This window comes from Rhinolophus hipposideros (genome assembly GCF_964194185.1).
Source record: "Rhinolophus hipposideros genome assembly, chromosome: X".
NCBI lineage: Eukaryota > Metazoa > Chordata > Mammalia > Chiroptera > Rhinolophidae > Rhinolophus > Rhinolophus hipposideros.
The window spans coordinates 94,482,667-94,500,374 of NC_138046.1; the positions used below are offsets into that span (position 1 = coordinate 94,482,667).

General features: G+C 42.2%; 1 protein-coding gene across 15 annotated transcripts in view; it reads left to right on the forward strand.

Moving 5' to 3' along the window:
* CASK (calcium/calmodulin dependent serine protein kinase) overlaps positions 1–9,837 on the forward strand; it is a 416,202-nt gene extending 406,365 nt beyond the window's left edge. For all 15 annotated transcript variants that reach the window (XM_081041785.1, XM_081041786.1, XM_081041780.1 and 12 more), the window contains 2 exons: positions 745–828; positions 4,295–9,837. In XM_081041785.1, the coding sequence (XP_080897911.1) occupies positions 745–828; positions 4,295–4,471 (261 nt within the window). In that variant the 3' untranslated portion in view covers positions 4,472–9,837. The remainder of the gene's footprint in view (positions 1–744; positions 829–4,294) is intronic.
* Positions 9,838–17,708: the final 7,871 nt, after the last annotated feature.

Genomic DNA, 17,708 nt, shown 5'->3' on the forward strand with positions numbered 1-17,708 from the left:
TGGTTGTCCGGCTAGGTCTTATTTTCGGAGAAACACAGTATGTGCATGCAAACTTATAGCTTTCACAGTTAGAGGCTTTTGATGGCCTGAAGAGGGAACTGAAAGGGGCTTCAGAGGTCCCTCCCCTTTGAATGCAGTGTCTCCTCATGGGTCTACGAATTGCCCACAGCCACACAGCTCCTTTAGTGGCACCAGACTCCAGCCCTGGACAGGGTCTCCCTTCCCCGTGAGCTCACGGGGATCTTTCATCAGGGCAACTCATAAGCTGCGAACACAGCCTCACAGTAACAGGGGCCAGGATTTGCCAGTCCTTGTTAGCAATTTGAAATTTGAAATTTGAAATGTGAAGTGGGCTCTAAATCTGTGGTAAGCCAGCCTGCTGGTCCCAATCTACCCCAAAATGCATTTCCTATAAACTGAAATTCAGGCTATAATTAATAACCGGTTTAAATGAACATTAACCAACATAATCAGTGTTAACTTTTCTAAAGAAAAATAAGTCAGATTGATTCATGAGATGCATAAGAAAAATGTCCAGTTTGTTACCTTTTATTTGCTGATGGCTATTGTCTATCCTTTGGAATAAAAGGAGTAATGTAAGTCATCTATAAAGTTGGTAAATTTAATAATGCCTTGCCAAAAATTTGAATCAAGGGCTTTTTCAGTTGTGTCAATTTTGACTCATTTGAACGTTACATTACTTATTTCTTCTAAGTCTCAATTTTTTTTTTTATTTCTACACAGGCACTGAAGGTCCTGAGAACTGCCGAGTTTGCTCCTTTTGTTGTTTTTATTGCCGCACCAACTATTACTCCAGGTTTGAATGAGGTAAGAATTGATCAGTTTCTCCCCAAATAAGCACACCCACCTACAGTAAGGATCCATTTGCGTAGTACATTCAAGACCAAAGCCCCACCTCATCGGAACGGCTAAGTGAAGTTCTGCTTTGTACTTGATGCTGGCCATGAAGATTTCCAGAGTTTGAGGTCCTCTTTCAGTATTAGAAATTAAGCTGTATAGAGAGGTGTGGTTCTTCTGAGATCAGAGTCATTAGGCAAATTCAAGCCTTAATCCCCAGCACAGGCAGCTTATGACATTCTAATCAGTAAGTCTGCTTTTAAAGTCAGAATTTAAAAACACTCACCACTCCAGCCCAGAGGCTTTCCTGGCAGCTCCCACCTTCCAGGCCTGCCAGCCCACTCCTCTCCTGATCGGGACTGCTAAGAAAGTGGCAGCCCCAAGCCCAGCTCTGGGCCAAGGCTTGCTTTGCCCGAAGCGAGCTGTTAAGGAATCCAGGACCTTGGTGGGGCTGCCCAGGTCCCCCTAGGCAGACTCTGGAGTGGAACCCATTGCAGAATTTCTATCTAGGCCCCTGGAGACTACCAAACCTAGGAATAAGCTCTGTCCCCTGTTAGGCCAACTCAAGTCAGCAACTGCCACAGATGGTGACTGCGAGAGTTGGCTGCCCATATCTTCTACCAGGCTGATTTAGAAGGCCTTATACTGCCGGGCAGATAAGAGGGTAGTTATGGTGTATATTGGTGCTTGGTGCTTACCTGCTGTAGGAAGAGACTCCTACACAAATTATCCTGAAGACAATTACTTCTGCAGGGTCTTGGCTCTATTCAGCAAACATGGGCCTAAACGTCCGAGCTTATGACAATAAAATCAAAGCTTGGAAATTTTCACTTTGTGTACCTTTAAGGAAGATTAAATATTTAGATTTTTATGTTACTTATATTTTCAGTCATTATTTTTTGTCGTTTCATTTGCAAACGTTGTATTCCTCTGTAAATTCTATGTTTTAAATTTTATTTAATACGGAAACGTGTTTGAAACTCCACATTATGGTTAGCTCTTATCCTCTGGTTGCCATGTATTTTTCTTGAATTATCATCTTTGCTTTGTTTTTTTATTTGTTTTTCTTTCTTTTTTTTTTTTTTGCCTGTTTTCCTGCCCTTTTTACTAATTTTCCATAGCTGCCAAAATGGTGCAGAAAATTGCCTGTAAGTACCAGCTAGGAGGTGATGAAATACACCCTTATTTATTTTCATAGATTTAGAATGTAGACATTTTGTTACCACAAATCCTTGCGTTTGCTGTTAGAATGAAGGCATTTTGTTTTCACTGAGTTAAATCCTGCTCACATGTAAGTCAAGCCCACAGACAAGCTGTTGTCAAGGAAGAAACTGACAAATATAGCTTCATCTTATAAGATCCTTAAGAGGGAGCTTTATTTTTCTATAAAGAGAACTGCATTAAAAATTTGATGCTCTCAGCCATAAATTTTCTTGAATGTTTTCATCTGCTCAGCTTTCTGAGCAAATCATAAGCTCTCCTAGTGGTTTTTGAAGCCCAGGACCAAATATTGCAGTAGACTCCCGTAGCCCAGAGAGTGACCTGGTAGAAATTGTTCCTTCTCATACTGGTAGAGAGCACTCCTGTCTTTGGGTGAGTGCATGTTTCCTAAAATGTAGCTTTGGCATTGTGTTTATTGTAAAGCCACAGTGAAAATACTATGCTTTTTAAGTGCAAGCAGAAAGTGTATTGATATGACCTTAGAAGGTGATGAGTAACTGAAGTCTTATCGACACTGCTTTGAAATTCTGGTAGGAGATGACAAAATAGGTAGGACACTTTCATTGAGTTCCCAACTTCCCTGGTGTCCGTCCATCCCCACTGCGGTGCCATGATGGAATCGATCGAATGTCACTTTGGATCCCCCTTCCAGAAAACTTCACCCACAGGCACATCAGGAAGAGTCTCTTACAAATAACAGATGGGCCTCAGAGACGAGGAGGGTCCTAAGCCAGCGCTGGGTGCCACGGCTCCCAGGTCCCTGAAAGCACCACATCTTGCAGTTTGTCTGGAGATCCATCTCTGTCATCATGGGCCCCCATTTCCTAGTAGAATTGCTCTGTCTCTTGATTATAGATTTAACACTCATCAAATCCTATAACGGCCAGTATTAGTCAGCCAAGTGCTTGTTCTTTCGGTAACATTTTATTAAGTACTTACTATGTGCAAGGCATAATGCCAAGTGCTGGGCACAGCGATGACCAGGCACACAAGACAAGGTTATGCTCTGTTTGAGGAGAGATATTAATCAAATAAACAGGTATTTAATTGTACCTATATATATTTAAGACTCAGCCCAATAGCTCACCTACCTAGTGTTGGGGGAGAGGGAGGCAGTTAATTTGACTTACAAAGTTCCCTGGTTTCAAATTCGAACTTGTCCATTGAAAGTTCAGCATAACAAGATCTGACCTGTGAAAATGCAGAGGCAGACTTAAGAGGTCCCTGTCTTAAAAGAACTGCCTTCCTGAGGCTAAAGTTAGAATCATGTGACAAACTAGGGACCCGGAATTTCCTCCTACTGTGCGCTCACCCTAGTGAAAGTTCTCAAAATCTGTAGCAAGCTATGGGAGTTAAGGAAAGTTCTTTACTGCAGCAAAGCTCCCTAGAGTTCAGTGGCTGCTTTTCTTCAGAGTGTTTTCCCTAAGAGGTGTGGGCTTTTATGAACAATGACATTTGGCCATTTCCAATACAGACCAATTTGAGGGGATTCTTCAGATGCCAGTTGCTGTTGTATCTGGGAAATGGCCTTATTTCATTGATTATTTGTAACATCCAAAAAGCTTTTGCCTCTGGCATCCACTGCTATTGAGTGAGGGCTGTTATATGTAATTGAATTCCTGGAACATGTTGAACCTCTAAATAGAAAAGAGAAAAATGCAACTTAATTTGTTGTCCGGAGGCCGGGGCTTCCTGGTGCAAATGCAGCTGGGCTGTGGGGCCCAGTGTAAGTGAGTGCAGCGGACCAAGGGCAGGCAGAGGTAGGGCTCCGACCTCACCACCAAAGCCCTCCCGCCAAACGGGAGAGTGGTTCCAGATGAGGCAGGCCTGGCTTAGAGGAATGAGGACAGAACAGCTGGAGCTATACTAGTCGGTCCCCAGCTGACCCTGGGATGCGCACAGCTAGACCCGGTGGGGCAATGTGTTTGCTGAAGAGTGTGTTTTCTCTGGTCTGTCCAGTTTGGTGTGGAGTCCCCTGTTGCATGGTGAGCAGTCTGGGTTGTAAGCAGTATTTCTGTAACCCTAACATCCCAGACACTGTGGTCTCCTCTGTCACGAAGCGGACTTGGCCTCAAGCCCACATGCAGCACATCATGGTCTGGCCTTGACTGTTTCTGACACTGGGACAAGCAGAAATGAGAAAAGAGGAAGAATCCAGCTGACTTCTTTCTTCTCTTTGCTTTTCCCTTCTCCAATGCCCACCCCTACCATTTAGGATGAATCTCTTCAGCGTCTGCAGAAGGAGTCTGATATCTTACAGAGAACATATGCACACTACTTCGATCTCACAATTATCAACAATGAAATTGATGAGACAATCAGACATCTGGAGGAAGCCGTCGAGCTCGTGTGCACAGCCCCGCAGTGGGTCCCAGTCTCCTGGGTCTATTAGGCCTCTCCCCAGATATGACACATAACTGGGAGCCACCTCATACATGGAAACGCCTCTTTGTTATCGGCCTTGTGTCAGCAGGTCATGGTCCCTAGAGACTACCTAGTTGTAGTGTGACCTACATTTATAATTATCGTCATGTCAGAATAGGTAGGAGGAGAAAAACAATTACACACTAATTTAAAGAGACAGTATCTTTTTTAATCAGTTATCCTAAACTTTAATAAAATGTATCTTTAAATGTATGTATTATTCAATCCTTTGGAATGTTATATTTTTGGAAATCATAGCTTTTTATTTCCAAGGCCCCTAAAAACTGCACAAAATAGATGCTGCTTTCTATAATCTATTTTAATAATAATAAACAATGATTCTGTTATCTTGACTGGGGGTGGAACACTACATTCTTTTTAGAGTCTGATTTTATGAATTGGAATATCTTTCTTTCCTTTATTTATTTTAAATAATCAGTCTAGTGATTACAAAACAGTCATAAATTTTTAAAGGCCTTTTTTCTCTCTCTTTTTTTTTAGAATAGTATTTTTTTTAAGTCCTTTATGTAACATCCAGATAATGTGATACTGTCTCTTTGAAGCACCCTGTAAACCTTTTAGAGATTTGAAGTTGGGTCTTGACTCTTAATGCATGTGGACAGTCGCGAGCGTTTATGCCGTCGGTGTGTCTGTGTTGGACAAAACGATCTGTAATCTACAGCCAAGTACATTCCGTTCACGGGGCACACCCAGGGGAATAAGAATCAAATGCTATTATGACTAAGTTGTAAACCTATGCACATCCCTTGCATTTTGGGCAACTTTATAAAAAAAAACTGATTTTTATTAATAATAATCATGTAGTGAAATGTGTTTGTAATTTTGTCTCAATTTAATTTGTTGTAAGGTGGGAGGGGGAATTGCTGGTTTCACCATTTCAGATCTGTGTTGTCTGAGAGTACTAACGTTTTAATTAAGCAAAGAAATGAGGATTTTTAATACGTATGTAATTGTTTTAAAGCACCCATTTTAAGAGAATATACTGTGCAATGAAGAAACCAGTTTAGGCATTTGCTATAAACTGAATTATTCCAAAAGAATAATCAATCTATAACAGCCCTGTAAATTCCTTTAAAATGATAAGGACAGTTTGACCAATTTGTTTTAAATATACTTCCTTTTATGTGTTCAATAATTAAATGCCTTTGGGTCCTTCATTTCATTATAGGTTTGTTCAGATTCACAAGCCGATAATCTTCTAGATTTTATAATCCATTAGATGCTCATTGAACCATCGAAGGCCCAGGAGTGACTATCAGTTGGCAGGACAACAAAATACTCTGCCAGAGCACAGCTCAGACCATGCGTGGCTCCCAGAGTACATGCAATGCACCCAAGGGCCACCAGTGCACTAGAGGCCATCTGTGGTTTCTCCTTCCTCTTGCTATATCCCTTGGCACAGGAGAATCATCTTTCCTTGTTGCTTTAGAGACATTAACCATCTCATCACCCTTCCATGAGGTCATGTCCTTCCAATATAGGAGATTCAGGCTGGGGTTTTCTGACTCTTGGCCAGAGGTCAGTGGAAGGTTTTTCATTAGAGTATCAGGGTGTGTGCAGAGGTTCTATTAACCTGTGATCTTTGAAAAGGTACCATCGTGTTTGCTTCTTGTCAGTTAGATGGCCTCATTGCTTTGTGCCTTGGCAGGATGTGCAGGGTGTGTTCTGAGCTGAACAGCTCCTCTTGAAGGATCCACACAGAGAAGACATTTGTATACTCTTCAAACCGTGTCATCCCCCCAACACCTACTCTTATTAAACAGTGCTGATTTTTTTCCTCCGATGTTGTCCTTTGTCAGTGACTAGATGAGTCTGCAACTTAATAACAAGATGTTGAGTGAACTGCTTCTGTTGGGGCCGCACAGCAGGGTGACCAAACCACCAAACCCGAGACACCCTGGATGGAGAGAGAAACCCCAAGAGTTGTTTAGGGCTGTGTTAGGATTGATTCCAATCTGATGCCAAGGCCAGATAGTCATTCCCGTGATGGTACTGACCACAATCCAGGCTCTTCTCAGTGTGAAAGGGCCGCTCTACCTCTTTTCCAATGAAGCACAAAGAAGAACACAGCTAATACTTAGGGAACAGAAATTTCCTCCCTCTGGTAGAAATGCCCACACCTCCACTTGCCCTTTTAGACCAAATCTCCAGAGATGCTGAGAGTGCCTGGCTTAAGCCATCTGCCATGTTGATAAACGTGGATCAAGCAAAGAAAGAGAAGAGAAATGCCGAATTAAATCTGTGGTCCTAGAATTGCGAAGCATTGTAGCACCAGTCCTCCCTTCTCGATGGCTTTATGCGTCCTTAGGGCAGCACACAGGCATTGTTCTTGCCATTGTGCAGATGGCAGAACTCCTGCACCCAGAACTCATTCTGTCTGATTTCTCAAAGAGGTCATCTGTTCCATTCCACTAATACACGTCTTCTCTAAAGCAGTGTCTTTATGACCTAGCAGCAAATACTTAAATATCTGAATTCAGAGTAATTTCAGTACATTGCTGCTGCTACATTACAATTGTCCACTAAGCTATCAGAAAAATGCTAAAAAGCTTCTTTATTCCTTCTATTCTATCAGCAAAATCATCTTCTTTTCCTTTTAAATACCAGAGAGAATGATTAGATTATTAAATCTTATCACCAGTCAAATGAGGCGTATCCTGAGGGTTCTCAACCCCACCCCCACCCCACTCCCCACAGCAAAAAGGGGGTGTTTTTAATATGTTGAATTATTTGTTTAAAAGAAGAAATGTCCTGATTTTCTAGTCATAACGCAGTAATTACTTTGCACCTGCATTATATTCCATTTTAACACTAAAAAGGAAAATGTCACTCAGTTCACCTGGAAGTTTCCCAGTGTCAAAATAATATGGTAGCCCTTAAAATGCAATTAAATGTATCTCCTGTCAGGTGGGATGGTTTAAAATATTTGCTCAGAGAGGAAAAGAAATGGATGACCTACTTCTTGCTTTTTACATTCAGGAGGCATCTTCCAAGCCCATCCTATTGGTGGCGGAATATCTAAAGATGCTGTAAAGCTCTCAGCGCATGAAGGAGGTAGTAAGTGGTCCTCTTCCCCAGGTCCAATTCCATCTCCCACTGCTGGAGCCAGCAGGTCCAGTGCTACGGTTGTCTTTTTAAAGTCTTTTATCGCATTACTGCAGAGGAAGGTTTTTGTTTGTTTTTAAATCATTTGTACTTATCTGTTCATTAAGGCTTCGAGTTCATTCCCTGAAAAAGAGTAGCCATTAGAGCCACACTTTGGGAAACTTACAGGAGAGATGCCCAGAGTGGACACTGCCCCTTCAGGACAGGCAGCCCAAAGCAATCTCACTAATGTGATGTCCTTTTCTTCATTTCAGGTCAGTCTCTAAACTTGGTGCAGAGAAAACATGCTGCTAAAACTAGCCAGAATTTTTATTGACTAATAAATTCTTAATTATAATGCCTCCCATGCTGTCTCCTTGGAAAGAGGAGAAGGTACCTTGCAATTGGCATTCCAAAACAAGCCCCATAATGTCCTCATCCCTCCTACTTGTTTCATACCATCAAACGTGTCTGTGTATGTGTGTGTGTGTGTGTTTGCGCATGTGTGTTGCGCCGCAGGGAAAGGGGAGGTTGTTCCAGAACTGAACACAGTCTCCTAATTCCATCCTCTTTACAAGGGCTTATGATACTGAGGCTAATTATGGCATGTCATAGGTTAAAGGTCCCTGTGCACTTTTCTCTTGTTCTGCACCTCCTAACTAATTCTCCTCTTAGAAGGACGTTTTGCTTCTCCCTGCAGTTTACACAAGGGCTACAAGCTTTAATCATGAATCATTTCATTTGGTAGAATTTTACTCCTCTTACCCCTTTCGAAGTAAGGGTTTCCTCTCCGTTTGGTGTCTTCAGTTACAGGACTATGGTCATAAGGCTTCATGCTTGATTGGCTTTGCCCACACTCCCTTATCAGTTTGCCTTAAATTTGGAGCAATTGGAAGTCTCAGGTCTTCCAGCTCAGTGAAGTTTCGCTGTGACATGCATCCAGGAAGTGGAAGACAGGGGGAAGTGTATGTTCATCAATTCACATCCCTTTTATCTGGTCTTTTCTCTGCCACTCTTGGACTGCAGAAGGTGGGCAGACCGAGCCCACAGAGGGAGGAGGGGGAGGAGGGCCATGCCATCTCTAGGACAGGCACTGCCAAGTCTTAGCTCTTCAGGGGAGAGTTGAAAAGCCAGAGCTCCCACCACCTCTCACCTGACCCTCCATCAACTCTCTTGAACCTGTGCAAATGGACCAAGCAAAAGAAAATGGAAAGAGATGTTTGTCACCACACAGGAGACCTCATTTCTGGCCCCAAGCACAACTCCATATCTGTACGCTCAGAAACTCAGAGCCTCGCTGCCACTTATGCGTTAGCTCCATTCTCTCTGACTCGTGGCCGAGGGAACATGTCAGTGTTCTCACCAATAGAGGTCTGGCGGTGACGGTCTCGGGACCCAGAGAATGTGCAATCTCTTAAAAGGAGTTCTGCTTGGGAGGAGAAATAGGCGTTCCTCCACAGTGAGCGGCCCCTCCTATTTTTTTCATTTTGAAGAGACCAAGAATTAGGGGAATTGATTTCCAGTCTCAGCTGTGTCCTGGAATGGCACCCGTGCAGGCAGGTGGGAAAGCTGCAGGGGCAGCAGGCAGGGTTACTAATGTGAAGGCCACACGAGCCTCACGTGCTCAGACCTGAGCATCACGTTTAATTGCAATGCAGGCGCGTCGCCATTCAAACTCAGTTCTGGGGTTGTTTTGCATAAAGTTTTGCCAACGTGTTCTTTTTTCTGTATGTATAATTGCCTTTTTATAAAAGGTTTTGAAGTATTGTCTCAGTGATAAAAAGAGAGCAATGTTAATGGTTGTTGTATATTTCACCGTATCCAATTGTAAGTATTTGCAGGGTACAGCAAAGCCTTAGCGTGCAAGAGCGTTTGTGCAGGAGGTGTCCTTCAACACCCAGGAGGTGAAGGGATCGGAAAGGTTCGGATTCTCTGTAAATGTCCCGCTTTTCTTTCTCTCTGTGCGTATCTATTTACATGCCTTAGCACATGCCCTCCCGCCCTGATCCCTTTGCCCTGTCGTCAGAACTACCAGAACGCTGGTGCACTGCCAGTACAGTACAAGTCAATGGAACCCTAATCAGTTATCTCTTGTGTGACAGGGGAGGAAAAGAAACTCCATAGTATTCCTTGTAGAATATACATACTTGTAGGATGCTGTGTAATGAGAAAACATAGAATTGGGTTTTTGTCATTTCAAAGTTGGAGAAATGTATGAATAAAATGTATAAAACACGAAAAGGCAATTGTCTCCTCAGATTACAAGCCAAACAACTTGGGACAAACCACACGAGGTTTAGAGGGAGAGGGAGTTCCTCTCGCTCCCAGAAAGGCCAGGGGCAGAAGGCAGCTCCCAGGCTCCCGGGGTCCACCCGGGTAGTCTCCCTCTTCAGCATGGCTGGTGCAGACATGCCACGAGAGCTGTTCAATTTTAGTTGCTTGCATTTGGATGCAGATTTGAAGTAGCTTCAGGTTTAAAAAAAAAAAAAAGAGGAAAAAAAATCCAAGTAGTGACAGCTCCTAGAAATAGAAGTCTAAATTGATTTGAGTGGTGTAGGCGCCCAGCATGGAAAACATGTCCTTTGTTTGACACTTGCATAGAAAGCCTGGGGAGGAAGCCTGCTGCCCTTGGTGTTAGGAGGTTTGCTTTGGTCTCTGGCTGGAGTCTGGGACATGGCCCCTCATGTGCCTCAAAGACCTACTTTACACCCTCTCTTACTTGCCCTTGAGCTGGCTCTGCCCAAGCAAAGAACCATGGTGGCTTCAAACACCCACACTTGCATGTGTCCAAACACACATACACCCAGTGTGCTCACAGCTCATGCTAAGAAGACCCATATTAAGGAAACAAACTAAGAGCAATTAATTGCTTTACCCAAGTGAACGTCACCCTACCAAAACTATATAGAAGAGTCTAGATCACATTCAGACATAAGAAAATGATTCTGATTTAGAGAATCCCAAGTCATCTTTCTGCAGACTTCTGACCCTCGATATAGAGAGAGCACCAAAGGTATAATACTACCATGAAGCTCATTTTCTACACTTCATGGCGTTGAAAACACATCCAGCATGCCAATATGAAGCAGGTAGAAATGAATAGAAACATGTATTTCCGTATTTTTCCCAGTTTACTGTAATATGATAAGCTGAATAACACTAAGGTACCATTCTATGAACTACTGCCACAGAAACTGGGAATCTGCAGGAATGTAATGAGATTGGTGCGGGGTAATAAACAGTGACCTTGAGTTCAAGGTCAATGAGGGTAGTAACCTTAAGTATCCTGAGTTGGCAAACCCCCGAAAGGACAATATAGTTGTGCAAGCTACATAGCAACTCCAGGAGAGAATGTTCCAGAAGGTGGCATCAATCATTGAGCACAAGACTTGGGACCTGCAGCCGAAATCCCATGGTTATGGCAGTGTTGGGGATCCTGCACCCACCTCACCTGCTCTCTATGCTCCTCTCCCATCTTAACCTTTCAGGGTGTGGTGCCCAGAAACAGTTTTACCATTGCCCTATTCGTGTCCCAGAAGGCAACTTTATCTCCCTCTCCCCATGGCCACTTGCCCTGCAGAGAATTTGGCTCCATTCCACCACCAGCAGGGTTTTATGAATAACTTGAGAGGGGACAGCCTGTTGGGGGCCTCCCATGTGGCTCCAGGCCCTCGAGATGCTACGCTGAGGGTGGAGATGGGGAAATCAAGACTGCACACGAAGCTGGTGGTGGAGACTCAGTCACACAAATCAACACCTTACCACAGAATTTCCTCTAGAACTTTCTGTGGTGGTGGAAATGTTCTCTTTGTTGTTTGGGATGGTGGTTACATAGGTATCTACAACTGTCTAAACACATCGAACTGAACACCTAAGATCTGTGCATTTTATTGTATATATAAAATATACTTCAGTTACAAAAAAGTAAAACCATATGATCATCTTCACAGCTGCCAAAAGAAAAACTGACAAACGTCAACACCCAATTCTAATTTTAAAAAAAGAACTCTTAAAAATAAGATAGAAAATATCCTAACAGATAAAGGATAACTGTTTCAACGCACCGCCAACATAATCCACTGATAAATGACACAATAAAGGTATTAAAATGGCCCTTTTTTTTTTAATGAGGGTGCAGCTCACAGTGGCCCATGTGGGGATCTAACCGGCAACCTTGGGGTTATTAGTACCATGCTCTAACCAACTGAGCTAACCGGCCACCCCCTGGCCATTATCTTTTAAATTACATAAATAATACATGATCTTCATAGAGTGATTAGAAAATAAGAATAACAGGGCAGACAGATGGCTCAGTTGGTTAGAGAGCGAGCTCTGGGCAACAGGGCTGCCGGTTCGATTCCCACATGGGCCAGCGAGCTGCACCCTCCGCAACTAGAATGAAGTCAATGAGCTGCCGCTCAGCTCCCAGTTGGCCAGATGGCTCAATTAGTTGGAAGGCAGGCTCTCAACCACAAGGCTGCCGGTTCAACTCCTCGACTCCCACAAGGGATGATGGGCTCCGCCCCCTGCAACTAAGATTGAACACAGCACCTTAAGCTGAGCTGCAGCTGAGCTCCCAGATGGCTCAGTTGGTTGGAGTGTGTCCTCTCAACCACTAAGTTGCCAGTTCGACTCCCACAAGGGATGGTGGGCTGCACCCCACTCTACAACTAACAACGGCAACTGGACCTGGAGCTGAGCTGTGCCCTCCACAACTAAGATTGAAAGGACTTGACTTGGAAAAGTCCCGGAAGTACACACTGTTCCCCAATAAAGTCCTGTTCCCCTTCCCCAATAAAAAATCTTTAAAAGAAAATACGAATAATGAAAAGTAGATATTCAACCAAATTCTACCACTCAGAGACAACTTCTATAAATACTCTGTGTCCCTGAAACTAATACAAAATAATATTGAATGTCAACTACAATTTTAAAAAAATACTAAACGCACTTCTCCATGACTTATATAACATACACTCCTCCCTCTATGATTATTTAATATTGCTTTCAAAGTATTGTCCAGAAACAGAACAAAGAAGTATAAACATTGAAAAAGACAAAATTATCTATATTTGCTAATAATATCATTGTATGCCTTAAAATGCAAAAAAAAACAACTGGACATCCATTCAACTTAATAAAGAGCAGATACAAAAACACAAAACTCAATAGTATTCTTATGTATTAGCAATAAAATTGGAAATTTTTAATGGTAAAAGGATGCCATCCTCAATTACAACACATTTCTTGAAACCAACAAAATTCATGGGATTTACGTGGAAGAAAATAAGATAAAGCCACACTGAGAATATAAATGAATAAGTAGAGAGGAATGTTCTTGGATGAAAGAACTAAATATTTTAATAGCATCAATGTTTTCTAAATTAGGGTGTGGGTTTAATACAATACCAAATCAAAATCCAGACAATTGTTTTGGAGCATTACAAAATAACTGTTCATCTAGAAAAAAAAAACAGTGGGTTTTTTTGTTTGTTTAATTTGAATTAAAGGAAATACTAGGGAAAAAAGAATAAATGAGGGGTGAGTAGCCCTTCCAGATTTTAATCTATTCTAAAACTAAGACAGTTAAGACATCATACACCAAAATTAGTTTCAGACAAAGAGTTCAATATAAAAATTAAATGATAAAATTGAAAAGAATATAGAATTAAGTAGTCAGTAAAACCCTGGAAGAGAGTAACTTTTTAAGTTTATACAGGAGAAAGAAGTCACAAAGATTTGATCCCATAAAAACAAACTTATATGATAAAAATTATAGACCACAAATTCAGAAAGACATTTTGCAGCAAATGTGATATGTGAAGAGTTAATGTATTTATTATATAATGAACTTATAAAAGCTGGCTAAAAATATTAACATCCCAATACATAAACAAAGGACATGAATATTTAACAGACTATAAATAGAGCTACTATTAAAAAACAAACATTGATTGATCAAATATATGGTGATGGAAGGAGAACTGACTCTGGGTGGTGAACACACAATGTGATATATAGATGGTGTATTACAAAATTGTACACTTGAAACCTATGTAATTTTACTAACAATTGTCACCCCAATAAACTTTCATTGAAAAAACAAAATTGAGGCAGCCTCTTGGCTCAGTGGTTAGAGCGCAGTGCTCATAACATCCAGATCACCGATTCGATCCCCACATGGGCCACTGTGAGCTGCGCCCTCCACAACTAGATTGAAAACAACAACTTGACATGGAGGTGATGGGTCCTGGAAAAACACACTATTCCCCAATAATTTTTTTTTAATGGTGAATTTAAAAAAAATAAAAACATTGAAAAATATTTCAATAATCAAGGAAATACCAGTTAAAACTTTTTAACAATCTTTGAAACAATGTGTTATATTGACCTATTAATAATTAGCATATTCTTAAAAATGTAATAACCAAAGCTAGTGTGTGTGTGTGTGTGTGTGTGTGTGTGTGTGTGTTGATGAAACTGGTATTTTCAACCATTGACCATAGCACTGGGAGTAATATGGTGACATCTACCAAGAACCATAAAAAAGTTCATATTTTTCATACAATAATTATATTTCTCTGGACCAATTTTAATTTAAAAATCTAAAGATAATAAAGGCAACCAGTGACATTTACTGAGTAGTTACTCTGATGTTCCAGGCCCTGAGTGCTTTGCACACCTTAGTGTATCTCCTTCCTCAGCCATCTGACCAAGAGACCTTAACTATAAAGGAACATTTCCAAATTCAAACAGTGGTGGTAAGGTAATAAATACATTTTTTTCTTTATTTTAGGATTTTATTTGTAATATTTTTAAAGTCTCTCAAACTCATTACCTTGCTCCCTTAGCTCAGGTGGCTGTTGGGGCAACATGGCAGGGACAATTCTGTGGTTCAGTCTCTATATCTGCACATTGTGTTCCCCTCCCCAACTCCAACCCTAGAGCTAAGTGGCATGAGGTGGTAGCACAGTAAGTCCAGGCTTTGTACAGTCCAAATGCCACCTCTTCAACCTGTGTGTCTTGGGCACCTGGCCTAACCTCCCACACTCAGTTTTCCTGAGGATAAAATACAGAGAATCACATCTATCTATCTGATAGGCTGCCTGTAAACATTAAGTGAGGGGAGCATACAACTGATGGGGACTTACTTGGCCCTCTTCCTCCTCCCTGAAACTCTTCTATATTCCTCTTCCTCTCCCTTCATATGTATATGCCTAACACATACACTCCTGGTGGTACTAGACCGTTTTAGTGGAACACATATGACATTTTTTTATTTTAATTGCATTAACGTATACATAATTACATAATAATGATTTCAGCTATCATTGCTCAAGTGAAGCTAAGGTAGATGGAATCTATTTACAGTGTCTAAAGTGAATCAACCTGAGCAAAACCTGAGCATTCCACAGGTGGCTGTCCAAAGGGCACACACCAGAGGATATGGCATGGCAGTGGTGAAGGCTGGGAGCAATGCAGTCGGGCACCAACAGCCCTCCAAGTCTGCGTTGGCCCTGTGACTGGACCTGGCTGCTGTCATCAGGCCCTGATTCCTTGAGAGCCTGAGAACCGCTCACTTCCCTGGGAGGAGAGCCTTCTCCAGCCAAATGGACCTGGACGGGAAAGATCATACAGTGGCAAAGAGGGAAAAAGAGGCAGTGTGAAGTCAAAACACACATCATAACCAGTCACAAAATTCAGTCAAAATAATTTATTCCCCCTAATAAGTGCTTTGGATTTCTGCCCAAGAACTCAAGCTGTTGGCTCCAGCTCACTGAGCTACACAGGTCATTTGTCTAAACCAACTACAATAGCAGACTTGTACTAGGTTGAAAAGAACAAACATCTTAAGGGGAAAGTTGCCAGATGAGAAAATAAAGCATATTACAGAGCTTAGTTCAAGTAATAAAGGCAGTGAGCTGAGAGAGACAAAGAACCCCAAAAATGGAATGCAGATCTCAGAAACACAAGTATGTGAAAAATTGAATATGACAAAGATGGGACAAAAAAATGGCGGCATGAGGTGAGCCTCTGTAAAGCTCCTCTGGAATTTACAACTACTCGAACAACAATAACTCCACAAAGGACTCCCCGCACAGCAGACAGGCAAGACGAAGAGGCCCACTACTGAATTCACCTAAAGGTGGGAGAATCACATGAGCGGGGGAGGAGGGAAGGTAGAAGTGCAGAGACGGAGCCGCCCAGGCGCAGGACGCAGACCTGGCTCAGTGCTCCGAGCTCGCTGCATCCGGGAATTACCGCAGCTGCAGGAGAGGGAAGAACTCGGATTGCTAGGGCTCTGCTTATGGCCCACAGAGCTGAGGGGACAGCAGATAACACGGCTGAACCCAACGCTCATGGCAGAGACCTAGGAGAAAAGACTGAGGGAAGAAGGCTAAAAACAGTGGTTTAAGCCCTCACTACCAAGCAGAGATCTGAAGCCTTAGGCAGTGAGACTAGCCGCCCCCTCACTACCCTCCCAGAGTTCGCCCCGCCCCCACGTGCCCTGTGCTAGAAGCGGAACACTAGCAGTGTCAGATCAAAAGAACAGAATGTTTGCTGTTCTGAGAACTGTGGACCGCAGACACAGATTCCCAACACAACTAGTTCCAGCAAAGGGGAGAGAGCTGTGGAAGCGGGACAGCTGTGGTGGTAGTCGCTGCCATTGCTCTGGGCCCCCTCTCACGACTCACCCCGCCCCTGGCCCCACCTATCTGGGCGGATCCCTGCAGGAGTAAACAGAACTGCTGAAACATACAGGCTCTGAATCTGGTGCAGAAAGACCTTTGGAACTTCAAAAGCTCTCCGCATCCCCATAGGGACGTGGCAACCCTATAACCCAGGTGAACTGTTAACAGAGAAGCCCGTTTCCCAGGGAATCCCCCCATTGTGTGAGAAGCTGCAATAGTGCAGAGAAAACATAGCACTACTGTGTGAGAGAGGGGAAAAAAGGCTGCAGTCGGAGAGAAAATAAAACATTCAACCAACAAGTATTGGAAAATAAAAAAAACACCTCTTCCTATCAACCTGTTGCAGAAACCACTCCTGTAGATGTCTAGGAAGAGAAATAATAAATCAGTAATTGCCATGAATAACCAAGGCAACAAGACGGCTCAGAAAGAAAGTGAAAAGTCTCCAGAAAAGGAACTTAAAAATATGGAATTATGTGACTTAAATGGCAGAGAATTCAAGATTGCAGTTCTGAAAAAACTCAATGAGATGCAAGAAAACACAGAAATGCAGTTTAATGAACTCAGAAACGCAATCAAAGAACAATATGAGCATTTTACGAAAGAAATTGAAATTTTAAAAAAGAACCAAATGGAATTTCTGGAGATTAAGAACTCAATAGAAGAAATTAAGAATGAAATAACCAGCTTAGGTAGTAGAGTTGACCAGATGGAGGAAAGAATCAGTGACATCGAAGATAGAAACCTGGAAATTACACAGATGGAAGAAGAAAGACACTTGAGACTTGAAAGAAATGAAAAACTCTACAAGAACTTTCTGACTCTATCAGAAAGAGCAACATAAGAATAATGGGCATACCAGAAGGAGAAGAAAGAGAGAACGGAACAGAGAATATATTCAAACAAATTGTCGATGAGAACTTCCCAAACTTGTGGACAGAACTGGATCCTCGAATCCAAGAAGCAAATAGAACACCTAATTACCTCAATCCCAACAGGCCTTCTCCAAGGCACATTGTAGTGAAGCTGTCTAAAATCAACAACAAAGAAAAAATCCTGAAAGCAGCCAGGGAAAAGAAGACGGTAACCTGAAAAGGAAAGCCCATTAAATTATCATCAGATTTTTCAGCAAAAATTCTACAAGACAGGAGGGAGTGGAACCAAATATTCAAAGTATTGAAAGAGAGAAATTATGAGCCAAGAATAATATATCCAGCAAAGATATCCTTTAGATATAAAGGAGGAATAAAGACCTTTCCAGACATACAGAAGCTGAGGGAATTTTCTAATACACGACCTGCACTACAAGAAATACTAAAGGAGGCTATTCGACCACCATCAACAGGGACAATTTGTGGCAACATAAAAAGGGGGAGAGTAAAAGCCTGAACTGGAATATGGGAATGG